This window comes from Helicoverpa armigera, chromosome 13, assembly GCF_030705265.1.
Source record: "Helicoverpa armigera isolate CAAS_96S chromosome 13, ASM3070526v1, whole genome shotgun sequence".
Lineage (NCBI taxonomy): Eukaryota > Metazoa > Arthropoda > Insecta > Lepidoptera > Noctuidae > Helicoverpa > Helicoverpa armigera.
In genome coordinates this window covers 2,529,686-2,556,952 of record NC_087132.1, presented here as the reverse complement: position 1 = coordinate 2,556,952, position 27,267 = coordinate 2,529,686, and the positions used below count along the sequence as shown (strand labels likewise).

At 36.4% G+C, this 27,267-nt stretch overlaps 1 protein-coding gene across 1 annotated transcript; it reads left to right on the top strand.

Annotated features, from left to right (window-relative positions):
- Positions 1-12,175: 12,175 nt before the first annotated feature.
- LOC110384440 (carotenoid isomerooxygenase) lies at positions 12,176-24,035 on the top strand. The gene is made up of 14 exons (XM_064037528.1): positions 12,176-12,419; positions 13,176-13,288; positions 14,799-14,910; positions 16,398-16,544; positions 17,431-17,541; positions 18,762-18,859; positions 19,221-19,301; positions 19,467-19,547; positions 19,842-19,966; positions 20,527-20,703; positions 21,163-21,319; positions 22,030-22,091; positions 22,457-22,555; positions 22,966-24,035. The coding sequence occupies exons 2-14, from the start codon at positions 13,186-13,188 to the stop codon at positions 23,140-23,142; spliced, it is 1,530 nt and encodes a 509-aa protein (XP_063893598.1). The 5' UTR covers positions 12,176-12,419; positions 13,176-13,185; the 3' UTR covers positions 23,143-24,035.
- Positions 24,036-27,267: the final 3,232 nt, after the last annotated feature.

Here is a 27,267-nt window from a genome sequence, read left to right as displayed (position 1 = left end):
TCACTCCTCGATGCAACGGTATGGGCCTAGTTTGCTGATTTTGTACTTGGACGGACATTGTAGCGGCTTCGTAGAGACATCTCATCACTTGGATGTATCGCCAATCTACTTGACAACGCTGCAGGGACTCCAGAACAGACCAGATTTCAACCGAGTCAAAGGCCTTCTCATAGTCCACAAATGCTAGACACAGGGGCTGATTATACTCTTCGGTCTTCTGTATAATCTGCCGCACTGTGTGGATGTGGTCTATGGTGCCGTATCCGCTCGAAACCCAGCCTGCTCCGGTGGTTGGAATTCGTCGAGTCTTCGCGCAAGTCGGTTCGTGATCACTCTTGAGAACAGCTTATATACGTGGCTTAGGAGGAAATGGGTCGATAGTTCTTCAACTGGGTTTTGTCTCCCTTTTTGAAGAACAGGACGACAACACTCCTACTCCACGCCTCTGGAGTTCTCCCTTCAAACAGGACGGCATTAAAAAGCTTCTGAAGCTCCCCCAGTACGGGCTTTCCTCCTGCTTTTAATAGCTCTGTTGTAATGCCATCCTCGCCAGGGGCTTTTCCATTTTTGAGCTGTCTCAGAGCGATCTCGATTTCGCCACTGCTGACTTCTGGCAGGTCTTCGGTGAAATGGCGCGTTAATGTGGCTCTAGAATCCTCATTTCCGGGATCAGGTCGAGATGCATGCGATGCGTATAACCGGCCATAGAAATTTTCCACTTCCGAAAGGACTGCCGGCACCGAAGAAACGACTTCTCCACTTGTTGTGGTCAGCTTCGTCAAGTGGCTTCTTCCAAGAGATTGTACGAACACCTTTGACCCCCGATTCAGCTCAATTGCTCTTTCAATGTCAAGAGTATTGGAGCACCGGAGGTCGCGTCGTACGTGCTTGTTGATCTCTTGGTTTAGAGCCCGCTTAGCTGACGAAGTGACAGGTGGGTTTTCACGTCGTCTCTTCATAAGCCCTAATGTCTCTTCCGAAAGCTTTGATTTCTTGCCCTTACGCTGCATGTTACAGAATCTCGAACCTTCCTCCCTGAGGATACGAACCACATTTTCGTGGTTCTGGTTAACGTCTGTTGTGGTTTCCACGGTTTCCACGGTTTATTCTAAATTAATACTGTAATTAAAACCTGCTGACGCCATTGACCATGTGAGGATTTTTTAGGATTTCATAAAAAAGCCTACCTATTTTACTAATTTGTGAAAGTTTATCGAATGTTGTTATTTAAAAATTTAAATTATTCGGTAGTTGGTTATATAAGTCCAAGAAGTAGTGAGAACGTTGCTTTTTCACACACATTTTTCAACCTGTGTGTTGACCGTTAACCTTACGAGTATTATCATCGTAGCACTTATGTCTATCTTATTAAGGCACTAATTCACTCCTCACCTAAAACCTAATTTCTACAATCATGTGTAAAGGCACGTTTTTACCAACATGGTTCTATTTAAAAATATCAGGCCACGTTTCAAAGTCACGTGAAACGAAACGCTTTGAATCCAAGTTTCTCTGCACGAGTGTCTGGTATGCGTAGACTTTACAAGTAATTCTTTCACGTGAATCAATGAGTTTATATGGCTTCTTTGTGGATATAGGGGTAGAATCTGCTGGAAGAGGTAAAAGCGTAGTTAGGAGATTTATTTCAGCGTCTTTAGGAGATTATTTCAGCGTAGTTTAGAGAGGAATTAAGCATTTTCTCGGGAGTTACCAAGGCTCCTGGTAATCTAGATGGAAAATAGATGCCGGTTATTCATTGAAAGGTTCTCTCTGATGGTTTCCTTAAAAAGTGAGGTTGCACGCAAGTTTACACCTCATTGTTTTTCACTGACAACCTACCAACAACCACATACAATATTAGAAGGACTTGGTAAGTTAGTTTTATAAACTAAATATGAAAACTATATCCGTGGCTACAAACTGAAGAGTTAATGCGGCAATGGAAAAGCAAGATTTCGTCATCTTCCCCGGCAAAGCCAGCTCTGGTCACGTTGTTCGTCATATGCGAACTCTTTTAACTAACTAGCTTTACTGGGCAAAAGAGTATTCAACTAGTAATATGAATGTGCTGGAATTTCGTCGATATACTTAGGTTAAGTATAGGTACTTACAAGTAATGAATAAGGGACTGAAAAATGTGAATTAATTAGATATAGATTTGTGATTTAAAGATAAGTAAATAGTTTGCATTGTAGGTATTGTATCAAGGTTTATTTTGCCTAAAACTTATCGTATCTTTTAACTTGACATGTAGACGGATAATACATTTTTATCTGCCGTCTACTAACGACACGTGTAACTTCAAAGGGTGTCAAGACTTTCGCAGTCCAGATAACCCAAAAGTGCAATAATTCTAAAGTAGCAGTATTTAGACATTGCTATCGTAGATAGTGCTTTGTTTATATTAATCGTTTAATTAAGGAAGGATTGATTTTGAAATATACCTACCATACATAGGTAAACACTACCAAAAGATTTTTCTGAAGCTTTCAGTCTAACGGTGGATTTGATATTGATTGTATGAATTTGTAGGGGATTTTATCACAGAATCAATTTGGTGTGCTTTTGGAAGTACCCACGGAGGAGCAAGGCATAGATGTTTATCTAATACAGGTGCAAGCTGGCAATACGATATACTTACGAGGAAACTGCAGTCATATGCATTTCAGCTGATATCATAAATTACATCAGCCAATCTTCTAATATCAAGTCGTAAATCTCACCTTATCAAACACAGCTTTAAATACATACATATATGTAAACATTCTTTGTAATTAAATTAGTATTTCAGCCTAAGCAGTTTGTTCTTATCGATGACCGAAGGCCAATGCACTTTTCATATGCTACTGTTTACTGATAGCATTACATAGGCATTGTTCTTTTGGTAATTACTGATAGGTAGATACTTAGGTACGCTTTATGTGTAACAAGACTGTTTGCAAAGATAAACTGTAAACTAATCTTTTTCTGCGTCAGAGACTTGTCTTAATTATGATTATATTTATTGAGAGTCATGATATTGAAAGATATAAATAAATAAGATATGTAATTGATTAAGAATCTCGGATTTAAAACGATGAAGGCACGATTTACGTCTTGCTACAAAGGCTCTTTACAACGAAAGGCAACTTAGTAGGTACCCTATGTGTGCAGAAAATATCACCTGGAAGACCAAAATGAACTAAACTCCTTTCTTAAGAGATTTATATTAGGCACCTACATGGTCTGGGAAAATATAGCTGCAAAAATACATACATATAAAAAAGAAAATTTGCGATCCATATTTGCAAAATATTAATACTATATTTTTTGCACGATAACTAACAATTAATGCTAGTAGGTAGTTATATGCCCCTTTAAAAGAAAATTACTTTACATAGGGATGTACCTAGATCAAATGGATGTAATCAAGCTAAAACCGACGCCCACATTTATTACGGAAGGAGCGGGGAGATTAAATCGATTGCCAATTTGTAGACGACCGTCAGAAAGGTCAGGTTCGTACTTATGTGTTTGTATTCTGTCGGGGCAATTGGCAAAACACATGAATGTGAATGAACTTTATAACAGTAGCTCGGATACCTAAATCTATCGGGGTTGTTCAAAAAAGTTATCGCGGTCCTGGTACAATAGAGGACTTAAGAAGGAACATGGTGGGTTTCAGTCAGTCAGAGAATGACACTCCCTCACGCTGCTTGCACAGCGGGAGAGGTCATTTGATGATTTTCCATTAAAAAAGTTAAAATTGCTCTGGTTTGTGAATTTTAGTAAATAAAAACATTTGAGCAGGGTTTGTGCCTAGGTATAGTAAAATACCTCATCAAAATAAAAAGCGATTAATAAAGTAGATGCTTCCTTAAACTTCTTAGATAATGTAAAACTATTAGTAGTTTACCAGCTTACCATAATCACGTTAACCTAACACCCGCATAATAAAATTAAACGTCTACTTTACCATGGCAAAATCCCGGAAGATAAAATTGCGTAGAACGGAACATTCGCGGCCATAGCTCTGAACTTGAACGCGGCCTTGTATGGGGGAAGGTCGCGGGGGCAAGGCCTCCCCCTCTCGGGGGATTATCCTTACACGTGAAACTAAAGGGAGCGGTCCAAGTCAAATCCAGAAATCTTACGTTACATAATAGAAACGTATGAAGTAACTTTATAAGTTTAAATTATCTGACGAATATTTTTGACAGCTTTTGTAAAGAAAATACATATGTGAAACGGCTACATTTAAGTTTTCCTAAGATAAAAGTCGACTGATGATTGTAAGATCGACTCTTAATCGTTAGTATCACTTCAGCCGTGTCCCACTAAAAGTATGGTACACCTCGAAATCCTTGAAATAACTATCATCATAAGTTTAATAAAAGTTTTTTACAATTCAAGATTCTATGAAATAAATTCTACGCCTGCGTAGACGCAGCTACAAATATTCGTAGACCGCTTCTACTACGCCGTTTGAGTGCGCTATGCACGGAATTAGTGCTAAAGGTGCTATACATTACACACAGGCAAAATTACATGTTTTTCCAAAATTCGAAGAAAAAGATTAGATAGGCTAATTAGTTTTTTTTGTATATTTTGGCTTTATCAATATACTGTTGTTAACGTCTCATGTATTTTTGCTACTGTATTTATGCTACGACGATTAGTTTTAACCCATTAGGTGCATATGGCCTGATATTTCGAATCGTGATGACATTGTAGCTCATGTTTCACTACTGGTTCTCTCTTAAACTCTAGAAGTAAAAAAAGGTACATGTATAGGTATTTCTTTAATATCAATAATTATGTTTTCAGTAGTTTATTCTAAAGAAGAGATTCATCCGCAAACAAATGGGCGTAAACAATTTTGGACGAATCTCGGAATTCATCATCAACTTTTTTATCGCCCCACTGCTGGGCACAGGCCTCGCAGAATAAGTATAGAGCGTTAATCACCACGCTTGCTCAATACAGATTAGTATCTCGAAATTACAATGTTGCAGATCGCCTTCGCTTATGCAATGTACCACACTGTAGGATGGTAGCTACAGCGAGCGGCTTTCAATGTCACAGTCAGGATCGATCTGCTCGCGGCCAGCTTTCATCTCGCTGTATTTCATATAGATTGCGTTTCAGGGTTAACTAGTAAGAGGGTATGAGGGTATTTGTTATGATGTTGTTACTTTATGTTTATAGATAAGTATGCGTACAATTATAGAGTTCGACGTTCTGATTTTTATTGTTCTTCTTGAGACGAAGAAAGACTGACTTAGGATTTTTTGTTTTCAAGTTATGTCAATGTAGTAGCATTATTCCCAACAAACAAAAAATCCTCTCATAGTGGCTAAAAATGCCAAAAATAAATTTCTTGTAAGAGCCGTATTAACGCTAATAAGGGTGCGTTTGGGCACAAATTACAAGAACAATAACCTCAAACCCCCCTTATATTTGCTTTATTGTCAGCTTCTTTTTCTTATATGTACTTTATTATAGCAAGCGATAAGGGAGTCAAACTAATAAAAGCAAAAGGATTTGCTCTTAAAAAGCCAACCAACCTTATACATGTTTTATAATGGCGAGCAACAAGGGAGTAAAACTTATAGCGGCAAGACAAATTCTATTTTAAAGCTATTCGCCTCAAAATCAGTGTTTGAGATTCTGCAACAATTGTTTTGTTGAGTGATTTTTCACAGTTTGGCAGCGTCAACGAGTATTTTAAAGAAAACAAGAACCATGATTAATTTCATCTTTTTTTAGTGTACCTGAATCCGAGAGTATATTGTGTTTGTTTATTGAGAAAACTGTGTGGGAATTCAAACGTATGATAAAATGTGGTACAAAAAGTGTAATTATATCAACGCGCCCTTGAATTTGAGTAGTTTTGACGTAAAAATGTGAATAATTATTAAGGCATGTTTTTTATAACGCTTTTACAAGGGTAATAGCATTCTCACAACGTCTATTAGAAATCTATAAGATTATAAGCTCTGTAATGGCAACATTTATTCCATCTGCTATCGCCATTTTATCTATCGTTAGGGTTCCTTTCATCATTCCATAGCTGTATTAATATTAGCTATATTACATTTTGGGTATTATCACAATCGTCGTATTTACGGAGAAGATCTCACTGTCCAAAACAAGAGATGGCCATGGAATTTGACACATTTTATCGTACGAAGAAAATGTTTTCATTGGAAATATCAGACGTTGTCAAACATACCTTCACACTTTGTGATTGGTCGTAAAAAATAGAAGTTTTCCTACTATTCACTTTCTTGTTTTGTCAAAATTGTAAAGAGTATTTGATTTATGATCTTTATTGAAGATGAATGTGAATATTGTAATCCATAATTTTATTACACATTTCTCAATAGTAATACAAAATTTCAATACCTAGCAATGAAAAATAATTATTACTAGGTAAGTGTATGCAGTGGGACAGCATAGGCTAATAAAAAAAAGTGTAAATAAATAGATATTTTAATAAATAGATCGTAATATTTTTAATAGATCACTCAAAGCCATTGTGAAATATTATTTTTTACTGCCCAGTTTTTGACATCACCACCGATATCCATCTTATTCAACTCAAATTTAGTTGATAATTTATGTCTTCTTCACTACCACCACCGTTATATTCTTCTTGACTGATTTCCTGTACTTCATTGTCATCTTCCATAAAATCATCGACGGAACCCTCGAGTGATTTGTTGGTATCGGGTTTATGACTATAAGTATAAGTATTTAATGACTATGTAAGTGATTATGGATTGCGTTCATTCTTGTAAAGACCATATTAACTACAGAATATTGTTTGTTGGGTAGACATCTTATGAAATGCCCCTATGAGTTTAAAAGTATCATAGTTAGCTTATGCATTACTATTATAAGAACAGTTAGCCAAATTAAAAGCTTTTATAGGGTTTTGAATATTATAAGGCTTAAAAGCATTGTAAATGCGCTTATGAGAATAACACATTTTCAATCCTTATTATAATCATGTAATTTGGACTTGTTATGGTTAACCCAACCAAATTATAAGACTAAAGGTAATATTAGCCAAATCTTCTTATATTGTGCCATAATAAGGAACATTGACATAATGAAAGCGATTTTAAAGCAACTATAAGAAATTAGACCTTAAACATATAATTTTATAAGAGTAGTTTGTTTGTTGGGTTGGACTGATTTACAAGCCTCGGTTATCTGATCAAGAAACTTTTTGCAGGAAAAAATCTTTCGAAGATGTATAAAAATATTTGTGGGAGTTTAATAAAAGCTGTTATTTTGCTAAGCTTAGATATTATTCAATTGTGAATGACAAGGGGTCGGCAAGTTTTTTACTCGGAGAGACTTCTTATCTGACCCCAGGAGCCTTAATTTGTTATGGGCGTCATTTAGTTGGATTTGTCTAATTGCCGTAAGGGACATTGATACCTTTTGTAACAAAACCTTATAAATGCGATACCTAATTGTTTTTTCTAGAACAAAAGAGGCCAATCCCTCTGTAAGTACCTAGTTCTTGTCTTCAACAATAGAAGCCGTATGAATGTGTTTGTCCTATTAATATCAGACGAAAAGGGTTGCTGTTGCGTGGGTAACGTTTGTGATCGATATTGGACTGCCTAGTAACTTGTCTACTGATCTTCGTCTGCAAAGATTATTTTGCAAGATGTCTGGTTAAATGGATGCAGTAGTAGATAACATTAGATCCAGTAAGATCCGGTCCTAAAAGTAGCCTTTATTTAGCGTTCCTACTTTTTAAAACGATGGGCAGTAATTTTATTTTTAGTTAGGAATAGGAATCCCTAGATAAATTGGCACAATGGCAACACAGAATTAGACCCTGGGTCCAGAGACAGGATGTGAGGTATCTGTGCTTAGTAAGATACACCGATTTGCAGTATAAAAGGGATGAAGTCATCCACTTATTTTCGTAACTAGGTACATAAATTATATCATACCGAACTATTTTTAAAGACACATTATGTCATTGCTTGTGACAAATACATTATATTTACAGTGAGAAACGATAAGGGGCAGTAAATTATTATGTATTGGTGTGAAGTGCATATAAATTCATTCTGTTTTTGTAAACAGAAGTCAGCTTGGTAACAGTGCATGACATAAATATAGCAGATGTTATGTTATTGCGCTAATAATGTTTATAAACATGAGTTGATTATTTTCTTAGGAATAACTTAAACTATGTGGAAAGGTGAACTTGTCTTCTGTAGTTAATTATACTTTGAAGCGATTCGTCGGGGATTACCTTAAATAAAAATCTTCAGTAACATTGACCGTCTTACCACAAAAACTTTTAGACGTCAGTTTATGCCTTGTCTAAAAAAATGTCAAATTATGACGTTGACATATGGTTCATTTTGCAGCCAAAATTTTATTAGACAAGTGTAAAACAGGGTTTAAAGTTTTTGTAGTAAGGCCCTTAATATTTAATTATTGGTAACGGATAACTGTCAGTTTCCACCTTTGTCACCTTTTTATTTAATTTCCTATAAGTTACGAAATCTCCAAGTTTGATAAGGTACTAAAACCCTCAACATTTCTACGACTTGTGAGTTTATAATTTCCAACTGTTCAGGGGAAACTCCAAATAGAGGTCAATGAACTGGTTACCCAACGCCTCCGTCAATATATAGGGACCGGGAAACTATCTTCTATTTGAATGAAAAAGCGTCTTTACTTTGGGTCGGTTATTCGACGGGCTCGATGACAGAACTGACAAACAAATGAAACAATACCTAACCTCTATATTATTTTTAAAGAATATAGTCGTGGTGGCCTAGTGGATAAAGGACCAACCTCTCAAGTATGAGGGCGCGGGTTCGATCCCAGGTCAGGCAAGTACCAATGCAACTTTTCTAAGTTTGTATGCACTTTCTAAGTATATCTTAGACACCGATGACTGTGTTTCGGATGGCACGTTAAACTGTAGGTCCCGGCTGTCATTGAACATCCTTGGCAGTCGTTACGGGTAGTCAGAAGCCAGTAAGTCTGACACCAGTCTAACCAAGGGGTATCGGGTTGCCCGGGTAACTGGGTTGAGGAGGTCAGATAGGCAGTCGCTTCTTGTAAAACACTGGTACTCAGCTGAATCCGGTTAGACTGGAAGCCGACCCCAACATGATTGGGAAAAGGCTCGGAGAATGAATTTAAATTGCTATCCGACCAGTATTAAACAAAAACTATAAGTATAAAACCTCCACAGTCTAAATCTCTACCTATAAAATATCGTGATTTTTATTACGATTGTTATTGTAGCGTATGCTTGAAGAAATGGCTAATTTTGAATTAAGCACTGAATTTTGTATGAAGCGAAGCCACGTAAAACAGGGAAGGTTGTAAATTGTAGTCAGGCAAAGATCATAATCGTGTATCTAATTACTCGATAAATTATAATTACACGATAAATCTAATTATTTCAAATATTTATCTATGCAATGATAATAATTCTTAAGTAATACCTGATTATGTAGTAGGCATTTTTTAATCTTTGATTAAGAGAGCTTTTCTTACTAGGAATTTTCCTATACAAATATAGAACATTGGTATTATATTTTTAAATTAAGTTTTTGCCAGTAACTGAATATTACTTTCATACCTTTTATATAACTTACGTAAGAATACGGAAGTAAGATAGAGGTGATGATGATGAATTATTAATGTACATTTCGAGATTCTATAGAATAAAATTTACTTTATAAAAACTAATATTCTACCGTTCTACTCCTCAATATATCACCTCCTCGTCCCCAAAATGTGTATTATGTAAAACTTAAAAGCTACTACTTGCAAGGTTTATGAAAAGAAGTTTATTTTGAAAACGCAATATTATCCTAGTATTTACCTAACATATGTAGAAACATAACTGCCTAGATTACCTATTTTAAGAAAAAAATATAAATCAGAATTAGTATTACGAAATCGAATTATTAAAATGAGATAGCAAAAATCACTTAGTTCTATTACTTCAGGTGCTAACGTTCTGGAGTCCGATTATTGATTTGCACGTGTGTTGATAAATTTATCTTGCCCCTAGAGTTTTGAGTGCCTAGGTACCTATTCAATTGTTATTGTATTAAAATGAACATATTCTCTTGGGACCTAGGTCGAAGCAGTCGATTTGAAGGACTGATTTGTAGGTACTAATGCATTTTATATGGATTGCATTGAATGCAATTTGTATCTGAGTTTCTGTAATAATACAATTTTCAACATATTTTCAGTACCCATGGAAAGTAGAAATATTTCATTATTGTGTGAAAATACTGGAAAATACGTATCCGGACAAAGAATGTTGGAGCGGAGGTTAGATCGGGCCCCTACAATTTTGAACCAAGAATGAAAGAAATCATATTCACTAGATGTCAACTCAACCAAAAAGGCCGGTTCTATTAATAAGTGCTGGCCAGTAATAATTCCTTATACTTACTTTTTTAACTTGATATGTGATTGTTGACATGTCTATTTTGGCGGGATTTATTTATTGTTTGTAATGAATACAAGTGCTTTTTAGGAGTCATAGCTAAAATGGTAGTTAAAAGATGGGAAAAAATTGGGTTCTGCCGTATGATCCACGTATACCTATGCAAAGATTTATAGGAAAATGAAAATATACTACCTAATTATGTTAGTACTTAGTACTTAGGTACGTATTGTATCAAGTAGGATGTTTAGTAAATTATTTTACGGAAAATTAATCATCATAATATTAATGAATGTTTTTTATAGAACCGTATTAGCATTTCATGAAATATAAAACATATTTTTTGCATGTATTGACTTTTAATCAGTTTGGAATAACCGGTTTATCTGAAAATGATATTGGTGTAGGTCGCATTCGCAGCTGTTTAGAAACGAATTATTGTAATTTTAACAAAAAGTGTATCGATTTAGAGTTTTCCTGTAGATGGGTCCCGGCTGACATATTAACACCGTAGTTGGGAAAACGCACATGAAAATGAGATTTCCTAGATGAAAAAAATACTCAGGAAATACTTAATTCTTTTGAAAAAAGTTGGGTAAGTACTGAGTAGAAGTATTTCCTAATGACCCATTGAACGATAAGTTTTGAAAATTGGCATTATAAATTGGTACCTAGTTTATTTCCCAAGAAATATTTAATTACATAAAAAAGCTAATTTATAAGTATTCGCTAAAATATACAAAAAATAAATAAAAATCACCTAACGCACGCGAGTTCCTATTTGTAATAGGTAGGTATGTAATTAATTATTAAGTTTATTACTTAAATCTAATAAATAGTAGATTATCAGCGGCAGCTTAATGTAAGTCTCTAGATATGCTCGTAAGTGCCTACTGCGTGTGAAACTATGAAATTAGGTACCTATGTATATCTAGTAGATAAATTGATGGGTAGGTATTTTACTTTCATAATACAAAAAAAAAAATATTCTAAATGGTGTGGAGAGAAATTTAATTACCACTTTTTTACGTTAATTAAATTGTAAGACATAGCTTCGGTCTTTTTTAAGGGCTTGTTTCTCCGATTTCAGATTTAAAAGTCGAGGCTTCCTCAAAATGTTTCCCTTCAATTTTGGATAGGTAGTCATTGATGCTCAAGATATATTTAGAAAGTATACATGACCTTAAGTTACATTAGTACTTGCCTTACCTGGAATTCAAACCGCATCCCTTATATTTGAGAAGCCAGACCACAACGACTGCAAATGTATGAAGCAGATACAATGTTGATTTTCAAAGCTTCTATTTTGATATTATAAATAAAAAGTACTTGAATGTGTCAAATGGCAATATTAATCAGCTTCTATTTGTAAATACAAATATGTATTTAAAAGGACAGCTATCCTGCTAGGTAGGTATATTTACATAAAACAATTTCCGCACTAAATCAATCCAGCTGCAATATTTTCTTATGCAACAATATTATCAAATGCGAAACGCCTAATTATAATGAGTAAACTTTTGATATGACATTACGAAAATAGATTTTTAATTAAAAATGTCAAAAGCCGTTTACTTCCGAGTCTAATTTTGAGCTATAATTGGGAATGATTATATTTTTTTGCATATTTATTTATAAGCAAATGAATAATTATCGCGGGTGTCACCGCGGGAATTCGCGAGTGTGCGATAATCTTAATTTCGGCAGGTAAATATAATATAAATGGTGGTGTAGTTGTGTGTAATGCACTGTTCTGTCGAGAGTCGTGGGCGTCGTACCGCGCAGCCGACACTGAAGGTCACCCACGTGACGGGGAGTCTGTTTGATACCAACCCCTAGTCTGCACGCTGCCTCTGTCGACACCACTCGCGTCTTACAACACTTTGCAAAAATACTGAGCCTATATACAAAAATATATCCTCAAACAGTCTTAGCCTAGTGCTGTATTTTTCAATCTTTGAGTGGCTGAATAATATAAGTAAGTACGAAATCAGATTCGGGAGTCGTTCGTTCAAGGTCATGATTGTTGTGGTGCGAATTTATTGAACTGTCGTTGGTCGCTGGCCAAATGCTGGTTTTTCTCTCTGAGAAAGATTTTTCTTTCTCTGTTTACTAATTGAGTTTTCATCACGCAAACATAGTGTTAAACGAATAGGTGCAAACCTTTATGTCAATGAAACCGGTTGACTTGCATTACTGTAAGTAAGTAAAACATTTTCACTGATGCACGATTGATTGCAAATAATTTTTCATGCACAGCACATTTCCACATTTCAGCCTGAATTTTCTTGTGACAAGCAATGTTATAAAATTAATACATGAATAGTAATTGCACGTTACGTTGTTTTGGCACGTAATTTTACCAAATATTTCATGCAGGAATATTCGTTTTACATTTTGAGCTTTTCAAAAATGTAATCCGAAGTAAAAATAATTTAGCTGTTTGAAATAATTGAGCATCTTTTCTAATCTGGAAAAAGATCTGAGTGCTCACTAAGCTCGCTTTAATTTTCCAACAGTTTACATAACTTAAATAAAAACGTACAAAAACACGTAAGTAGGTTATATTTACAAAAAAAAAAAACAGTGGCTCAAACATAAAATACCATTCATAAACCATAAACACGCGAACATTCTTTAACCAAACTCTCAACCGGTGGAATTAAAAGCAAAACAAATGAAGTATAATATTTCGGGTGTGTACATTAACGGTTATTGTAACTGAACTGTGTAGTTCTAGCAATATGGCTGCCGTGACAGAGAAGTTGTATCCCAACTGTGATGCCAGCGTTTGGTTGAGGTCCTGCGAGGAGGAGGTTTCTGAGCCCTTGGAGGGGACCACTACAGGTATGTACGAATATCTACTCATTTTTTATATTCTCCCGACTTCGTTAAATGAGTGAGTAATTGTAAACAAATTAGTTTGTAGCTATCATATATTTAGTCAAGAAAGTAAGCCAGTGGAAAAATTGGTGAAAGTAACAATAACCTAAGATGCTTTGTGCAAAATGCATTCATCCTCGAAAAGATCGGGCACAAAGCCAAAATTAAGGTCAATAAAATGTTCCTTTTTATGGTTAAGTGGTTCATAAGAGCTAAAAGCATTCTGTAATAAGAACACTTTCACTCTAGTGGATTATGTCGCGCGAAAATTTACGAGCGGAAAATCTGTCTCGCAGTTTCAAGTCCTGTTGAATTGCGAAACAGTTTTTTTTCCGCTGTTTATCTTTCTAACGTTAGTTTATATTTCCACTGGAAAATCTGTTAGTGTGAAAGTGCAGTAAACCCATTCAACTAATTAATTTAAAAGGAGGGAGTCTTATTCCAACAATAACTTGTATTAAGTGTTTGTGTGCATAAAATATCGCTTATTTAGTTTTTAAGCTAATTTTAGAACAAGTAAACACTATTTTCAATCAGCACCGGTATTTGCAGTGAGTGTCTATTTGCCGCTTAATTAAATGAAGCTAAGAATACGTATCTATTAATAGTTTTCCATGACTGTTTTAATAATATCGTTATTTGACATAATAATTATGCAATCTGGATAGTTTTATTTGAAAGGAATATTCATATAAGTAATTGCTTACCTACTCATATGTTGTAAAGCCATGCTCTCTAAGTAGGTATGTATGTTACACTTTTACGGAAAAACGACTGAAGCAATTTTCATGCAACAAAGTTAGGAGAGAGAAAGGAACCTAGAAAGATTTTTATCCAGATATCTAGATCAGTTTCTTAAGAACGCGTGTAGTTAGTAATAATTTTATCGCAATAATAGTATTTGAACTAATTCTTACGCGATATCTCTGCCAGAATCGTAATGAGCCTTGAGCTCGCTATAGTAGCATATATGCTTATATATATGTAGGTATATATGGTATAAATATAGCTTAGTAAACCCACAACAATGCACTGCGGTCATAGCCACAATACTTGTATGCAACCTGATTTTATACACGATGCGTACCTGCCTATAATGCACTAGATTGGTATTGTGTAAGTACAGTCAAGGGAATAGTGTAGTATCCACTAAGTATATTAAATTAGCTGCCATATGAAGGTGGAATTTAATTTAAAGAGCTCTATATGGTAACAATTTAGCTTTTTGGGAAACTAAATGATATATTTACGATTTCGTTTTTCAAAATACTCTTACCGAATTACCTACTATAAAATATAAAAATATCCTCAAACTTTTACAGAGTAATTAAGATAAGCACTGTTTATGAGGGAATATGTCCTTGTTAGGTAAAATATTTTAGTTTTTTCCAGTAGCGGAAAATAATTTATTTTTCCACTTTTATATTCCATGCAAGTGTCTTTTGTTTTCCCTCTAACACATATTGTTTTCTAGGTGAACTGCCGCCATGGCTTCGCGGCACGTTGCTACGCAACGGACCGGGCTCTCTGAAAGTCGGGGACATGCGATTCGATCATCTCTTTGATAGTTCCGCACTACTGCACAGGTTAGATAAGGATTATCTACTAAGCCATTATCCAATCAATACCTACGTCATTACTTAACGTACCTACTGCCTACGTATCTGCGAAACTTTGTTTAGATCGGCAAATCCATAATGATTGCTAATCGGATAATGCATTGTAATCACACTCGTTCGCATCCGTGTGAAAACCTTTCTAAAGACCATTTAGGTTTTGTTATCTTAATTAGTCACGTTCAGCAATTTCATTTAATCATTTAGACCACTTGTGATAGGTCTGAGCTAGCCAGCTTTAAACATCAACGCAACTTTAACAGTACTTTCACACTAGTGTAGTGTAGCTACCTAGGTTTAGGTCGGTCTTTCTGGGAAGCTAAAAATCTGCCGCGTGTCAAACTATGATCGTAAAAGGACCATGCCCATCTGTGCCCCAGTAACGCCCAGAGAAAGTATATTACAAGATAGCCCTATTAAACATAAACTAGAATTATGATGATAATTTGAAGTCTTAAAAAGCACCGGTTAAAAAATAAAAAAAAATAAGACATTCTTGTTGATATTGCAGTAGGTACATGACATCGTTTCAATCATGCTTTATTTATTACGGTCTGTAATCTCGTCCTTTGGCCCATGTATATATTCATTTACTGTTTACAATATATTCAAATAACTGACATGTTTATCTAATAACATACAATTAAGTCATGAATTCATGATGATCATGAAGTTCCTAGTGAAAAACTAATAGCAATGCTGTCTATAAACGATAAAATGTATAAAAAACCAGTGGGAATTTATCATGTTTAATGTCCAATATCTTTTGAATCGGTGCTTTATATAATATTAAATCTAGATATCTTACAAATATGGCTGTAAAGCTATCGTATGACATAGAACTGGAATTTGGGCATTGCATGGCGTTGCTGACTTTTGACTCCATACTAATATGGGCATGATCCTTTGGTAGTGTGAAAGCGCTCCAACTGTTTATACTTACCTATTTAAAGTAGGGAATACAAAATATATACCTATATACTATATATAATATATGTACCTTTATAATCTGAATAGCTAATGACGTCATTACTATCGTAACAGTCACTCGAGGATAATCCTCTGACTCTCGAGAGTACTTTTCAAATGTAAATAAAGAAGCCACTGCCCGATAAACATATCAAGAGCTATTTATTATTAAATATGTTTTAATGCAAGAGATGAAGATGTTATAATAAAAGAGTAATTATTATCAACATTGAGAGTTATTATTGGATACAGTAAATTAAAAAAAAATACAACAATAGAAAGCATTCTCTTATCACACGTCACGTCTAGCAGTCAACAAGACAGATAGGTGCTTTTACAGAATAGTTATTTACTTTTTTATTGTGACTGTAATATTCATTGCGCAAAAAAAATCGAATATCATTCGAATCCCCACAAACCATCGATAGTTCCTCTCTTATTGACCTTCATGAATATCACTAACATGCATCAAATTCTATCTCCCAAAGGTTTGCCATAGACGAGGGTCATGTAACGTACCAGTGCCGGTTTCTGCGCACCAACACGCTGAGGAAGAACCGCGCAGCCAATCGCATCATCGTGTCTGAGTTCGGGACCAAGGCTGCGCCTGACCCTTGTCATACGATATTCGACAGGTATGGCTCTAGGATCCCTAAATCTTTTATTGTAAGGAGAAATCTGAAGCCAAAAATAATATTAATTTTAAGGCTGCGTTCAAACCATGTGAAATGTCAGCGTCTGTGCATATTACGCATAACGTATCGTCGGTTTAAATTTAATAAGTATGGAAATACAATAAACTGCGTATAGTTTGCTTACATTCGGGACAGTCAGTTTGGTTTGAACACAGCCTAAAGGCCCTTATTCACAAAGTTATTTCGGCCCAAGTGCACAAAGGGCTCAAGAAGACACATGGTAGTAGTCAATAATAGTCTCACGCGGTACCCAAAGTGAGAGTGGCTAGATCATTTCCACAAAACAAAGGCCCTAAGGTCACCGAAAATATTACGAGTAACATCAACGTTCTTAAAACTACTGTTTACTATTGAATGTTCGCGGAAAAAAACTCAAAAAACAGTTTTAATCAAAACGAACGTTTTATGCTGTCGGTGATTTTAGGGTTTATAGATAAAATGTTATTTTTGGCTTTAGATTTCTGCGTAAAGATATGCTAAAAGATTTTCTTTAATTAGAAGGGATCATCGATAAATCAAAGGTCGTTATCGAATCGTTTTATTTTAAACTGACCAAAATTGTGTCCCATGTAAATTGAAACTTTTTGCAGTAAAATAGTGAGATTAGGGTTATGCTGCGTTGTAGCCAGAAAGGCATTTCAGAAGAATAAATGATTTTATGATAGCTTAAGTATGATTCACATGATAGAAAAAGCTAACTAAATCGTTGTTAAGTATAGGTAACTCCGTGTGCACAAAAAGTAGAATCGAACGAGCCTTATCTTACAGAACAACCTTTGAATTTTTTCTTATATATTAATTAACAAGACAATAATTGTGATTCCAGGGTAGCAGCTTTCTTCAACCCCGGAGAGCACATGTCTGACAACGCTATGATATCCTTGTACCCGTTCGGAGATGAAATATACGCGTTTACAGAAGGACCCATCATTCACAGGTAACAAGAATGTATTAAAATTGAGGACCCTAATGGGGTTATTGTTTTTTTATTAGCGCGAATGATTCAGCCTCATATCTGATGCCTGACATACAAGCTGTTGATTTGCATCCGTGCCACATTCAAGGAGGTAATTATGCTATTGATTCTCGACCCAAATCAATAAAAAAATTGGTACGTAATTTTTTTTTCTTTAATTTTTTTTCGGATTTCCGTAAATGTCATCTGGCCTTATTTAAACTTGGCGCGTATGTTACTGGCGTTAAAACCATGCTGCTCCCTCACACAAACGCAAACACAAAGCATACGCAACGATCACTCATAAATTTCATTCATAAAATTGGATTACTTCGGAAATACCACGACATTACAATGACAAAAAAAGCAGTGCATATTAGTTATTTCCCATCTACTGTAATTCCAATCGATTATTTACGTATTGTATGTCCTCCTCCTGAACTATGGCACAAATGCAAATTAACACCTTGTATAAATCAATGTATAAAAAAACTATACAAAAATTAAGTTAGCCCTCTGTTCCGTTCCAATAAAAGTATCAAATTGAGGAAAAGGCACACTGGGACCTTGTCGTTTTATTTTGTGCGAAATGCAAACATGCGTATTAAAAGGGTTCGGTTATTCACATCTCAAACTAAAATAAATACGAAACACAAACTTGAAACTGATATTTTAAAATTGATGACTCAAAATATTTCTGGTCTTAAAACGGAGAGCCGTGTATCGCGATGACAAAATAATAAAAATATATATTATAATAGCGATCTTTGAACATTTAAAAAATAATCTTTTTATACCACAGTGGGTTCGATTGTAATCATATTTTGGGTTTCTAGGCAGATTAAGATTATGAAATGCAGATCATCACATTACGAAACCTATCTATTCCAACTTATTCTAAGGAACGTGACTCGATCTATTTAAATTTTATCACTTCAATTGCCTTTAGATAAAATAAATCCTCAAAATCTTGCATAAAGATATGCATATTAAAATATTATTATAATTAAATAATTAACCTTTGATAACCTTTAATGAATTTCATAACATTTTTTCACTAATCGGTTGCCAAACAGCATATTTCGAACGTCACTTTGTAACAATAAACAAAAGACAGTCTGCCAACGTTTTTCACCATTTCTTTCTCCTCTCTAGCAACGCATGTCTGTCTGTATGTTTGAAAACTGATGTGTTTTATACAGGGTGGACACGGTGACCCTGGATACCTTAGAGAGGAGGAACATGACGGATTGTGTCGCGCTCGTCAACCATACTTCTCATCCACATGTTATGCCTAATGGTGAGTGAACACACCTTTTTCCATTCCCTGGGTTTGTACGTTAAGAATTGATATTTATATTCATGTTCTGGTACATACATATGTGCCATTTAGAACTGCTACACAAGTCTTTATTGCTAGGTCTTTTTTGCCAGACAAGTCTATTTCAAAAGAAATGCTCGGTTTTGCTATGCGCGGAAAATCTATCAGTATGAAAGAGTTGTTATACAAAACGTACATGATACCAAATAGGGATCAGGCATGGGGCACCCTTCTTATACCTAGGTGTGAGCGCCATGTTTTCAATATGGAAACGGTAGTATTTACACAAAATAATATTTCTTCGATGACCTGTAAATTATAAATTATTTTATATTTTCAGGGGATGTCTACAACGTTGGAATGTCTGTAGTCAAGGGAAGAATAAAACACGTCGTTGTCAGATTCCCTTTCACGGAAAAAGGTTCGTAATTATAATTACTTTATCAACCTTTCGATACTTTTGATGAATGAAAATCCCGATGAAAAAAAAAATAGTTTTAAGTACCATTCATTATTATTTAACTAATAAATTCAGTCACTATAATATTCAAAACTATAATTAATTTCTAATAATAACGCTTTTCAGGAGACATGTTTAAAAGTGCTCGTATCGTGGCTTCAGTCAAGCCCAGGTGGACACTCAACCCTTCCTACATGCACACATTTGGTGAGTTCTTTTTAACTGCATGTCTAATTATTGGTTTATCTGGTTGACTTCAGGTCAACCTTCAGGAAATCCTTTTCACAATTAACGTCGTTCCCCTCGAAACATTACTAATGAGAAAAAAAAAATGCTGTGAATGCATGTGAGGATTTATAACATTACAAAAACTTCTAAAACGAATTAATCACTTTCAAATGTGAGGAGTAAAATATAAGGGCTTTTTTTTAAACTTTAAAAGAATTATCCCAGTATTACCACGACAAAACAAACATAATATTTTATTATTGCATATTGCAGGTATAACAGAGAATTACTTCGTGATAGTAGAACAAGCGCTGTCGGTATCGGTAGCAGCTCTGATGAAAGGACTCATTAACAACGAGAAGGTCTGCTCCTCACTCAAGTGGAACCCTGACTATGAGGTGCGTGTTTATTTAAATCATCATTATCTAACTAGCCTTTTCCAAACTATGTTGGGGTTGGGTGCCGGTCTTACTGGATGCAACTGTGTAAGCAATGTTTTATCTGAGTTCTTCAAACTTGTTACCGGGGCAAATTAAAACGCACTTCCCGTAACGACTGCCAAAGATGTCTAGTAACAGCCAGGACTCATCAAGATAAGATAGTCACCTATCCACAGACTGTGGTCGTGAACGTTGCTTGACTTTATGATCAATCGACCCTTGCAGCTGTAACTAAGTCACGAGCTATTCTATGTACCTATTCATACAGCCATGAAACTACTACGTCATTTGCCTAGAAACTCACGTCACTAATATAATAATTAGTACAATCAAAAATATCTATGTCTTATTCTTCTTCTTATCGAGGGAGTTGCAGGGTTTTAACTCCTAGGAAGCCCGATATCAGAGTTTTCCCTAATCTTTCTCAAATCCGCAACGGTCGGTACGGACGTCTAACGGCCTCTGACGAATATCTATCTCAGAATATCTACTGATATTAATATTATTTGTCCTTCCAGACACACATAGTCCTACTAAGTCGGACAACAGGCTTGGAAGTGAAGCGGTTCCGCACCGACACGCTGTTCTACTTACACATCATCAACGCGTTCGAGACGGACGGACGACTCGTTGTCGACCTCTGCGCGTATAAAGACGCTCAAGTTATTGACGCTATGTATGTGCAGGCTATTGAGGTGAGTTGGTTTTGGAATTTTAGTAAGTTTTAAATAATTTATGGACTTTTATGGGTATAGGAAAACATAGTTTTTAGCTACTGGTGGACGTAGGTATTAGCCAGAAAACATGGTGATTGGAGAGGTGGTTAAATAACAATTAGGGTATAAGTTGTTGGAGTTGTTCAGAATTTTCAGTCAATATTCATAACTGTTGATTTAAAATCGCAATAGTGTGCAGATCATTCGCATTACCTATCGTTACGATAATCCAACATTCGCATATTTTGACATCTCCTCTTTGTTATTGAAAATTCTCTTATTCAGTCTCTATGTATGTATACTTAACTCGTTTACGCTGAAAAGATCGCCCTACTACCGTATTTGAAAAACACCGTGCTTACGTCATTACACCGTAGACGAGTTTTATTTATTAAGCATTATTTTTATAAATTTTCAACGATTTCCTCTAATTTCCAGACCATGCAAAGTAATGCGGACTACGCGGAATGGTTCCGCGCGCGGCCGCAGCGCCTCGAGGTGTCGCTCGACGCGCCCAACCTCACACATGTGCCGCAGAAACTTATAGCTGACATCGGCTGCGAGACTCCTAGGATACACTACGATCTTCATAATGGTAAGTTTGTTTATTAGAAGCAATAAAATTAAGAACTCCCTCCACACTGCAGATATAACCTATGATTATCGTGATTATTTTTCCGACCCAAATATCGACCAATAGAATTGCACCATTCGACGTCACGTGGTACAACCTACATGGTATTATACTGAAAATTTTTTGAATATTTTCTCTGGTCGTTGCTACGTCAAACTGACAGGTTGTGGCCGACATTTGGGACGGAAAAATATCTCCGAATACACACGAGCTTCATAATTATCTGGCATTTCCCTCAAGGTTCCCTGCAAACAAATAAAGTCGTCAAGTTTTCCAGGAAAAATCACTCGCGCTTCGCGCTCGTGATTTTTTAACCTGAAAAACTTGACTCCTTCATTTGTTTGCAACGAACCTATCGGAAAATACCCGATAATTTTGAAGCTCTTGTGGTATTATAAGTGAATGTATCTAAATTTTTTGCTACTCATGTATACACCGATCAAACTATCGGGCGACTGCAAGTTTCCAAACTGTGGGAGCATTTTAAGACCATTTGAGATGTTATGAACATACATAAAAAGGGTCCCGACGAATTGAGAACCTCCTCCTTTTTGGGAAGTCGGTTGAAAAGTAAACTTTTTTTGCAAGAACTGCTTAAACATTTAGGTGAATAGGTACCGTGTCGGTTCCGTTAAAACAGATTTGAATATTGAACTTTTGTTTTGTTTTAGCAAAACCTTACAGATACTTCTACGCAATCAGTTCAGATGTTGATGCTGAAAACCCTGGAATGGTAAGTTTAAAATAAATACTGCTCTCGAAAGCGGGTGAGCTACACTCGTGAATATACATGCACATTGTAATGTATGAGCAGACTCAAGACATCAATACCTAGTGGTCAAGTTGCCGTATGTGCCAACCAATGTCAATATAACCCATTTTGTCCAAAAAATTGTTTGCAACTTTGTCAAAACAACAAATATGTCCTTGACAATTCGTGCCGAATTTCGTCTTTATTGTATTTAATTGTCTCTACGAAGCGGGTCGGACGTACATGTAATTCGTTGATAGTACATTTACATAGCTAAGTATGAATCACCAGCTTCCGTGAGATAAAACATTAATCAGGGAAATGCTTAATAATATCAAAATTTTCAGTTAATAAAAGTGGACACGAAGACTGGAGAGACTAAGACGTGGTGCACACCCAACGGTTACCCGAGTGAACCGATATTTGTGCCCGCGCCTAATGCTAAGGTGAGGCAAACTGTTGCATATCTGATATCAGACATTATGTATTTGTATTTTGTAAGTTAAATAAGTAGAAGACTTGAAAGTACCAATAACATTTGAAGTTAATCTCCGTTTTGGAAAGTCTGATAAAAATATTTGTTAAGTATATAAATTGTAGCATACAAAGCCTCTTCCAGAAATGTTTAAACCTTAATGTTGAGAATGGAAGTAGAAAACACATTCAGCACCCTGACTCCGCCAAATAATATTGGGAACAGGGCAGAAAGACGAGAACCTAATAAGTTTAATCTGAGAGAGATTAAAAAACTTGCGTAACCCAATAAAAGTTTTCATCGAAAGTTTCTTTGCTATACTTACACTGTTAGTTACATATACCCATCGTTTAGTAACGTAACGTTTATTTTAATTTTTAGGACGAAGACGACGGCGTCCTCCTAAGCGCACTAGTCTGGGGAGGAGAGAAGACCCAGTCCGTAGCTCTTTTGGTCCTCGACGCTAAGACCATGAAGGAACTAGCGAGGACCACCTTCGACACTCCCTCACCAGCTCCCAAGTGCTTACACGGATGGTTCCTACCCACCAACAGTTAAGCTTCTAGAATATTCGAAGATGTGTTTCGAGGGAAATTGGACCTTATTGCGCTGTCGTAAATCGTATTTTGGCTTGTGATGTCCAACAATTATGGGCTGCATCGGATTGGTGTATTAATGTCGTAATGCGTTTTTTGACTTGTAAAGTCCAAATGTGTAAACTTCTAGAATGTTCAGAGATATATTTTGAAGAAAATTGGACTTGATTGCTTCGATGTCCTAGTGTTGTAAATATTTTCTAAATCATGATGCCTGAACTTCTAGGATTCTCTTAGGAACTTCCAGAACTTTCTGGGATATATTTGGGAGGAATTTAAACACTATTGGGTGTCTTTTTATATGACTCGTAACGTACAAATTGGTTTAGCTTTCAGTGACCATATTGGTCAAGTTATTTCTTTGTCAAGCAAACGCCTGTTTTATGATTGTACGATTGTATATATTGGTGTAAATAAAGTGTATTAGGATATAGTATAAATTCAAGCTATTTTAAGAATGGTTTTTAAGGCAGCTTTTGAAGCCAGAAATGTGAATGTACTTTTCCGTATAAAAGGATCAATTTTCAAGAATTAGTCGGTAAAAAAAAATAATTGCGGTGAAATATGGCCTTGTTATTTTATGATTTTGCTGTTCAGAAACTGTTTATTCGATTGTTTAAAATGGATATAAATATTACTCAAATTAAAATTAAGTTCCCATCATTCGTTGGAAATGTTTTCAAAATGATTTGTGTAATTTTCTACTTACTAAAGTATCGTTCGAAGGCTCCAAAGACTGTTTTTGCTTAATACATTATTTAGCAAGAACCAAATATTTTAAGTTTTAAATGATTTAATGGCGAAGATTCATTAACTGTGTAAGTAAATAAGTGTGGTGTACGGAAGATTTTTTTATATCTATACATATAATAAATCTGTAGAAAAGTAATTTTTGTACATTGAAGAAATTGGCAAAAAAAATAGCCAGCATGTTAAAGGATAACTAACAGAACCCATTTCCATCATTTTTGTCATTTTTGTCTGTTTGTCTGTTTGTCTGTTTGTCTGTTTATCTGTTTATCTGTTTGTTCGTTCGGGATTCACGTAAAATTTACGAATTCAATGCAGACAATGCTTATATACAGAAAATCTACGTAACTTGGGGTATTATTTAGTTTTTGTTTCATCGAAATCGATTCACTCTATCAAAAGATATGATTAATTTTGTGAATTCAAGATGTAAAATATTACGACACGCAATCTGTTTGTCAAAACTGTACATTTGAATGTTGTACTTATATTAGTTGATCGGCCTATTATTAACCTTTACACAGAAAATCACACCTTCATAAGTAACTTCGGAAGAAAAAAAAATGAAAATTGTGTTTAGCCAAGGTTAAAGTAGCTCCATCTGTGGTAATCTGTGTTAATTAAAATACATAAAATTTGTCAAAGGAGCGAGGTGGTAAATGACAATAAATTACCATACATTCTTTATAGAGGATTATTATTTCAACAGATGGAGTTGTGTATTTTCCGTAATTCACCATATTTTAACACGTAGTGTAATTTTTCGATAGACATTTCAATAGTGTTTGTCAGTTTGCCGTGCCACATCAAAATCCAATTATAATTATTACCTTGATGAAAGGAAAACAATAGTTCTAAGCCAAATTTAAAACGGTGCCATCTAAATTATTTTTTGAATATTATGTCAAAAATGATGACTTTAGTATAACAATTAATTATCATTTAAAGTTACAGATGGAGTTTATATCAGGATTTTTTCATAAACATAGTTTAGCTTCTCTTCCACTAAGGCGATTATCACACTGCCCCGCATGATGCAGCGTAGTGCGTGGATGCGTTTTTTTCCGTTGTATGGAAATATCCCCGTTTGTATGGAAAACACGCATAGTCCAACACACTGAAAATGCATCCACGCGCGTTCATGCGGATCACGCACATACATGCGGAGAAACACGCACCCCCGCGCGTAGGTGCGGGGCGAGACGCAAGGTATGGCACACTGAATCCCGCATTGACGCGCGTGATTTTGAATGGGCGTGACGTGTATATTTGAAAATGGAAGCCGCCGTGCGTGAATCTACTAAACGCACCTACGTGCGTGAGTGCGCGAAAAACCCGCACGATGATGCAGATCAGCACTCCCGCAGGAACGCGCGTAGGTGCCTTAATGTGGTGGCCTTAAGGCGATTATCACACTGCCCCGCATGATGCAGCGTAGTGCGTGGATGCGTTTTTTTCCGTTGTATGGAAATATCTCCGTTTGTATGGAAAACACGCATAGTCCAACACACTGAAAATGCATCCACGCGCGTTCATGCGGATCACGCACATACATGCGGAGAAACACGCACCCCCGCGCGTAGGTGCGGGGCGAAACGCAAGGTATGGCACACTGATCCCGCAGTGACGCGCGTGATTTTGAATGGGCGTGACGTGTATATTTGAAAATGGAACTCGATGAGAGCCGCCTTGCGTGAATTAACAAAACGCACCTACGCGCGTGAGTGCGTGAAAAACCCGCACGATGATGCAGATCTGCACTCCCGCAGGAACGCGCGTAGGTGCGTCGTCACGCAAGATGCAGCGTGATGCGGGGCAGTGTGAAGATCACCTAAAACAAATTACTTTGAGTGAATAGTATTAAGTAGACCTTCATTATTTTTTCTGATGCAAAGTATGTAAACTTAATCCTAGAAGAAAGGAGGATCTGTCTCTCGCAAGTGCTGCTAAGCGTGAGGTAGGTAGGTAATGTAGGATTCTGTAGCTTTAAGAACAAGCCCAGATACAAAGTGCAGATAAGAAATGGGAGCTTTCTCGATTTAATACCATACACACGTAAAATGCTTTATGCGTCTGAAAACGTACAAATTGCGCGTCGCATATCAGAGACATGCTTACTTTCAACTTCTGATCGCAAATACACTGGTCACGATTACGAACAGTCTCAGTAAGACCCGAGCCAAGTCTAAAAAAACACCTTTTATATAAAACTACGTTTGATGTCATTCAATCACAAAGACAGAATTGTTTTCTGTTGCAAATCCTATCCACCTGTATCCTATCCTAATCCAGCATGCATTGCACAAAAACCAATGGTATCCTATTCGAGAAGTCAAAAGAGTCGACCTGCCAACGTCAGCTTCTGCGCTAAGCAAGTGTTCTTAATAGTACCATCAGAATTATATTCATCGTTGAATGAGGTGAATAAATTTTCAGAAACCACAATAACAGTAGGAGCCAAAGCATATGATCGCTTCATAGAGCTCTGATTGGCCCCAGTTGACCAAGTCAGGTCTGATTTGTTCGTTCATCAGATCTTTGAAAGTTTTTCGGTGGACTTTTTTTACTTACTGTCGTCCTGTTTACGTGTGACACAAAATATGGTATATAAACTTCCTCCGCAAGAGCGAAATTTTCCCAGTGTGCGGTAGTGACGCACAGTATACAACACTTCTGTTTCTTTTGATTTGCTGGCTCCACCAAGAAATGACAAATTGAGAGCGTACATTTTGAAAATCTTGGCAAAACTGCAGGTTTCAAGTACGAACACATGAAGTGCACTCTCACAGATACGTACATTTTGCCTATTCGTGAACTAATGCAAACATTTCGGTGGAGTCCCGGCTTAGGCCTCCCCCACATTAGGCGTGCGCGATCCTCGGGCGTGTGAGTAGCGCGGGCGTCGCGTTTTGCTGCCCTGCGGCATTTACCTACAGCGAGGTCGTGGCGCGCACGCGCCGCTCTCCTTAACGTTTAACTGCTAAGGCGTTTAGCGGGCGGCGGGGATAGCAGGCGAAGGGGTAAGAACGCAACTCGAGCGCCGCGTCGTTTGCACTCTTCACACAGGCCGCAGGGCAGCAAAACGCGACGTTCATGCAGCGTGCTCGCGACGCCCGCGCTACTCACACGCCCGAGGATCGCGCACGCCTAATGTGGGGTCAGCCTTACCATAGTGAGTAAGTGCACAGAAAATCCCCGTCATACAAGTGTTTCTCCCCAGTAGTGAAACTATCCTACCCTATGCGCCTGCTGATGATGATGACTCATTTTATCATCCATCCGGCTATTCCCCAACTATGTTGGTGTTGGCTTCCAGTCACCGAATCTGTTTGAGTAC

Bases quoted from the DNA above. Each gene is read 5' to 3' on its own strand.
- LOC110384440 (XM_064037528.1), top strand. From the start codon at position 13,186: ATGGCTGCCGTGACAGAGAAGTTGTATCCCAACTGTGATGCCAGCGTT. The intron at 18,860-19,220 runs GTGAGTGAACAC...TTATATTTTCAG, and splicing joins TCCACATGTTATGCCTAATG to GGGATGTCTACAACGTTGGA. The intron at 22,092-22,456 runs GTAAGTTTAAAA...CAAAATTTTCAG, and splicing joins ATGCTGAAAACCCTGGAATG to TTAATAAAAGTGGACACGAA.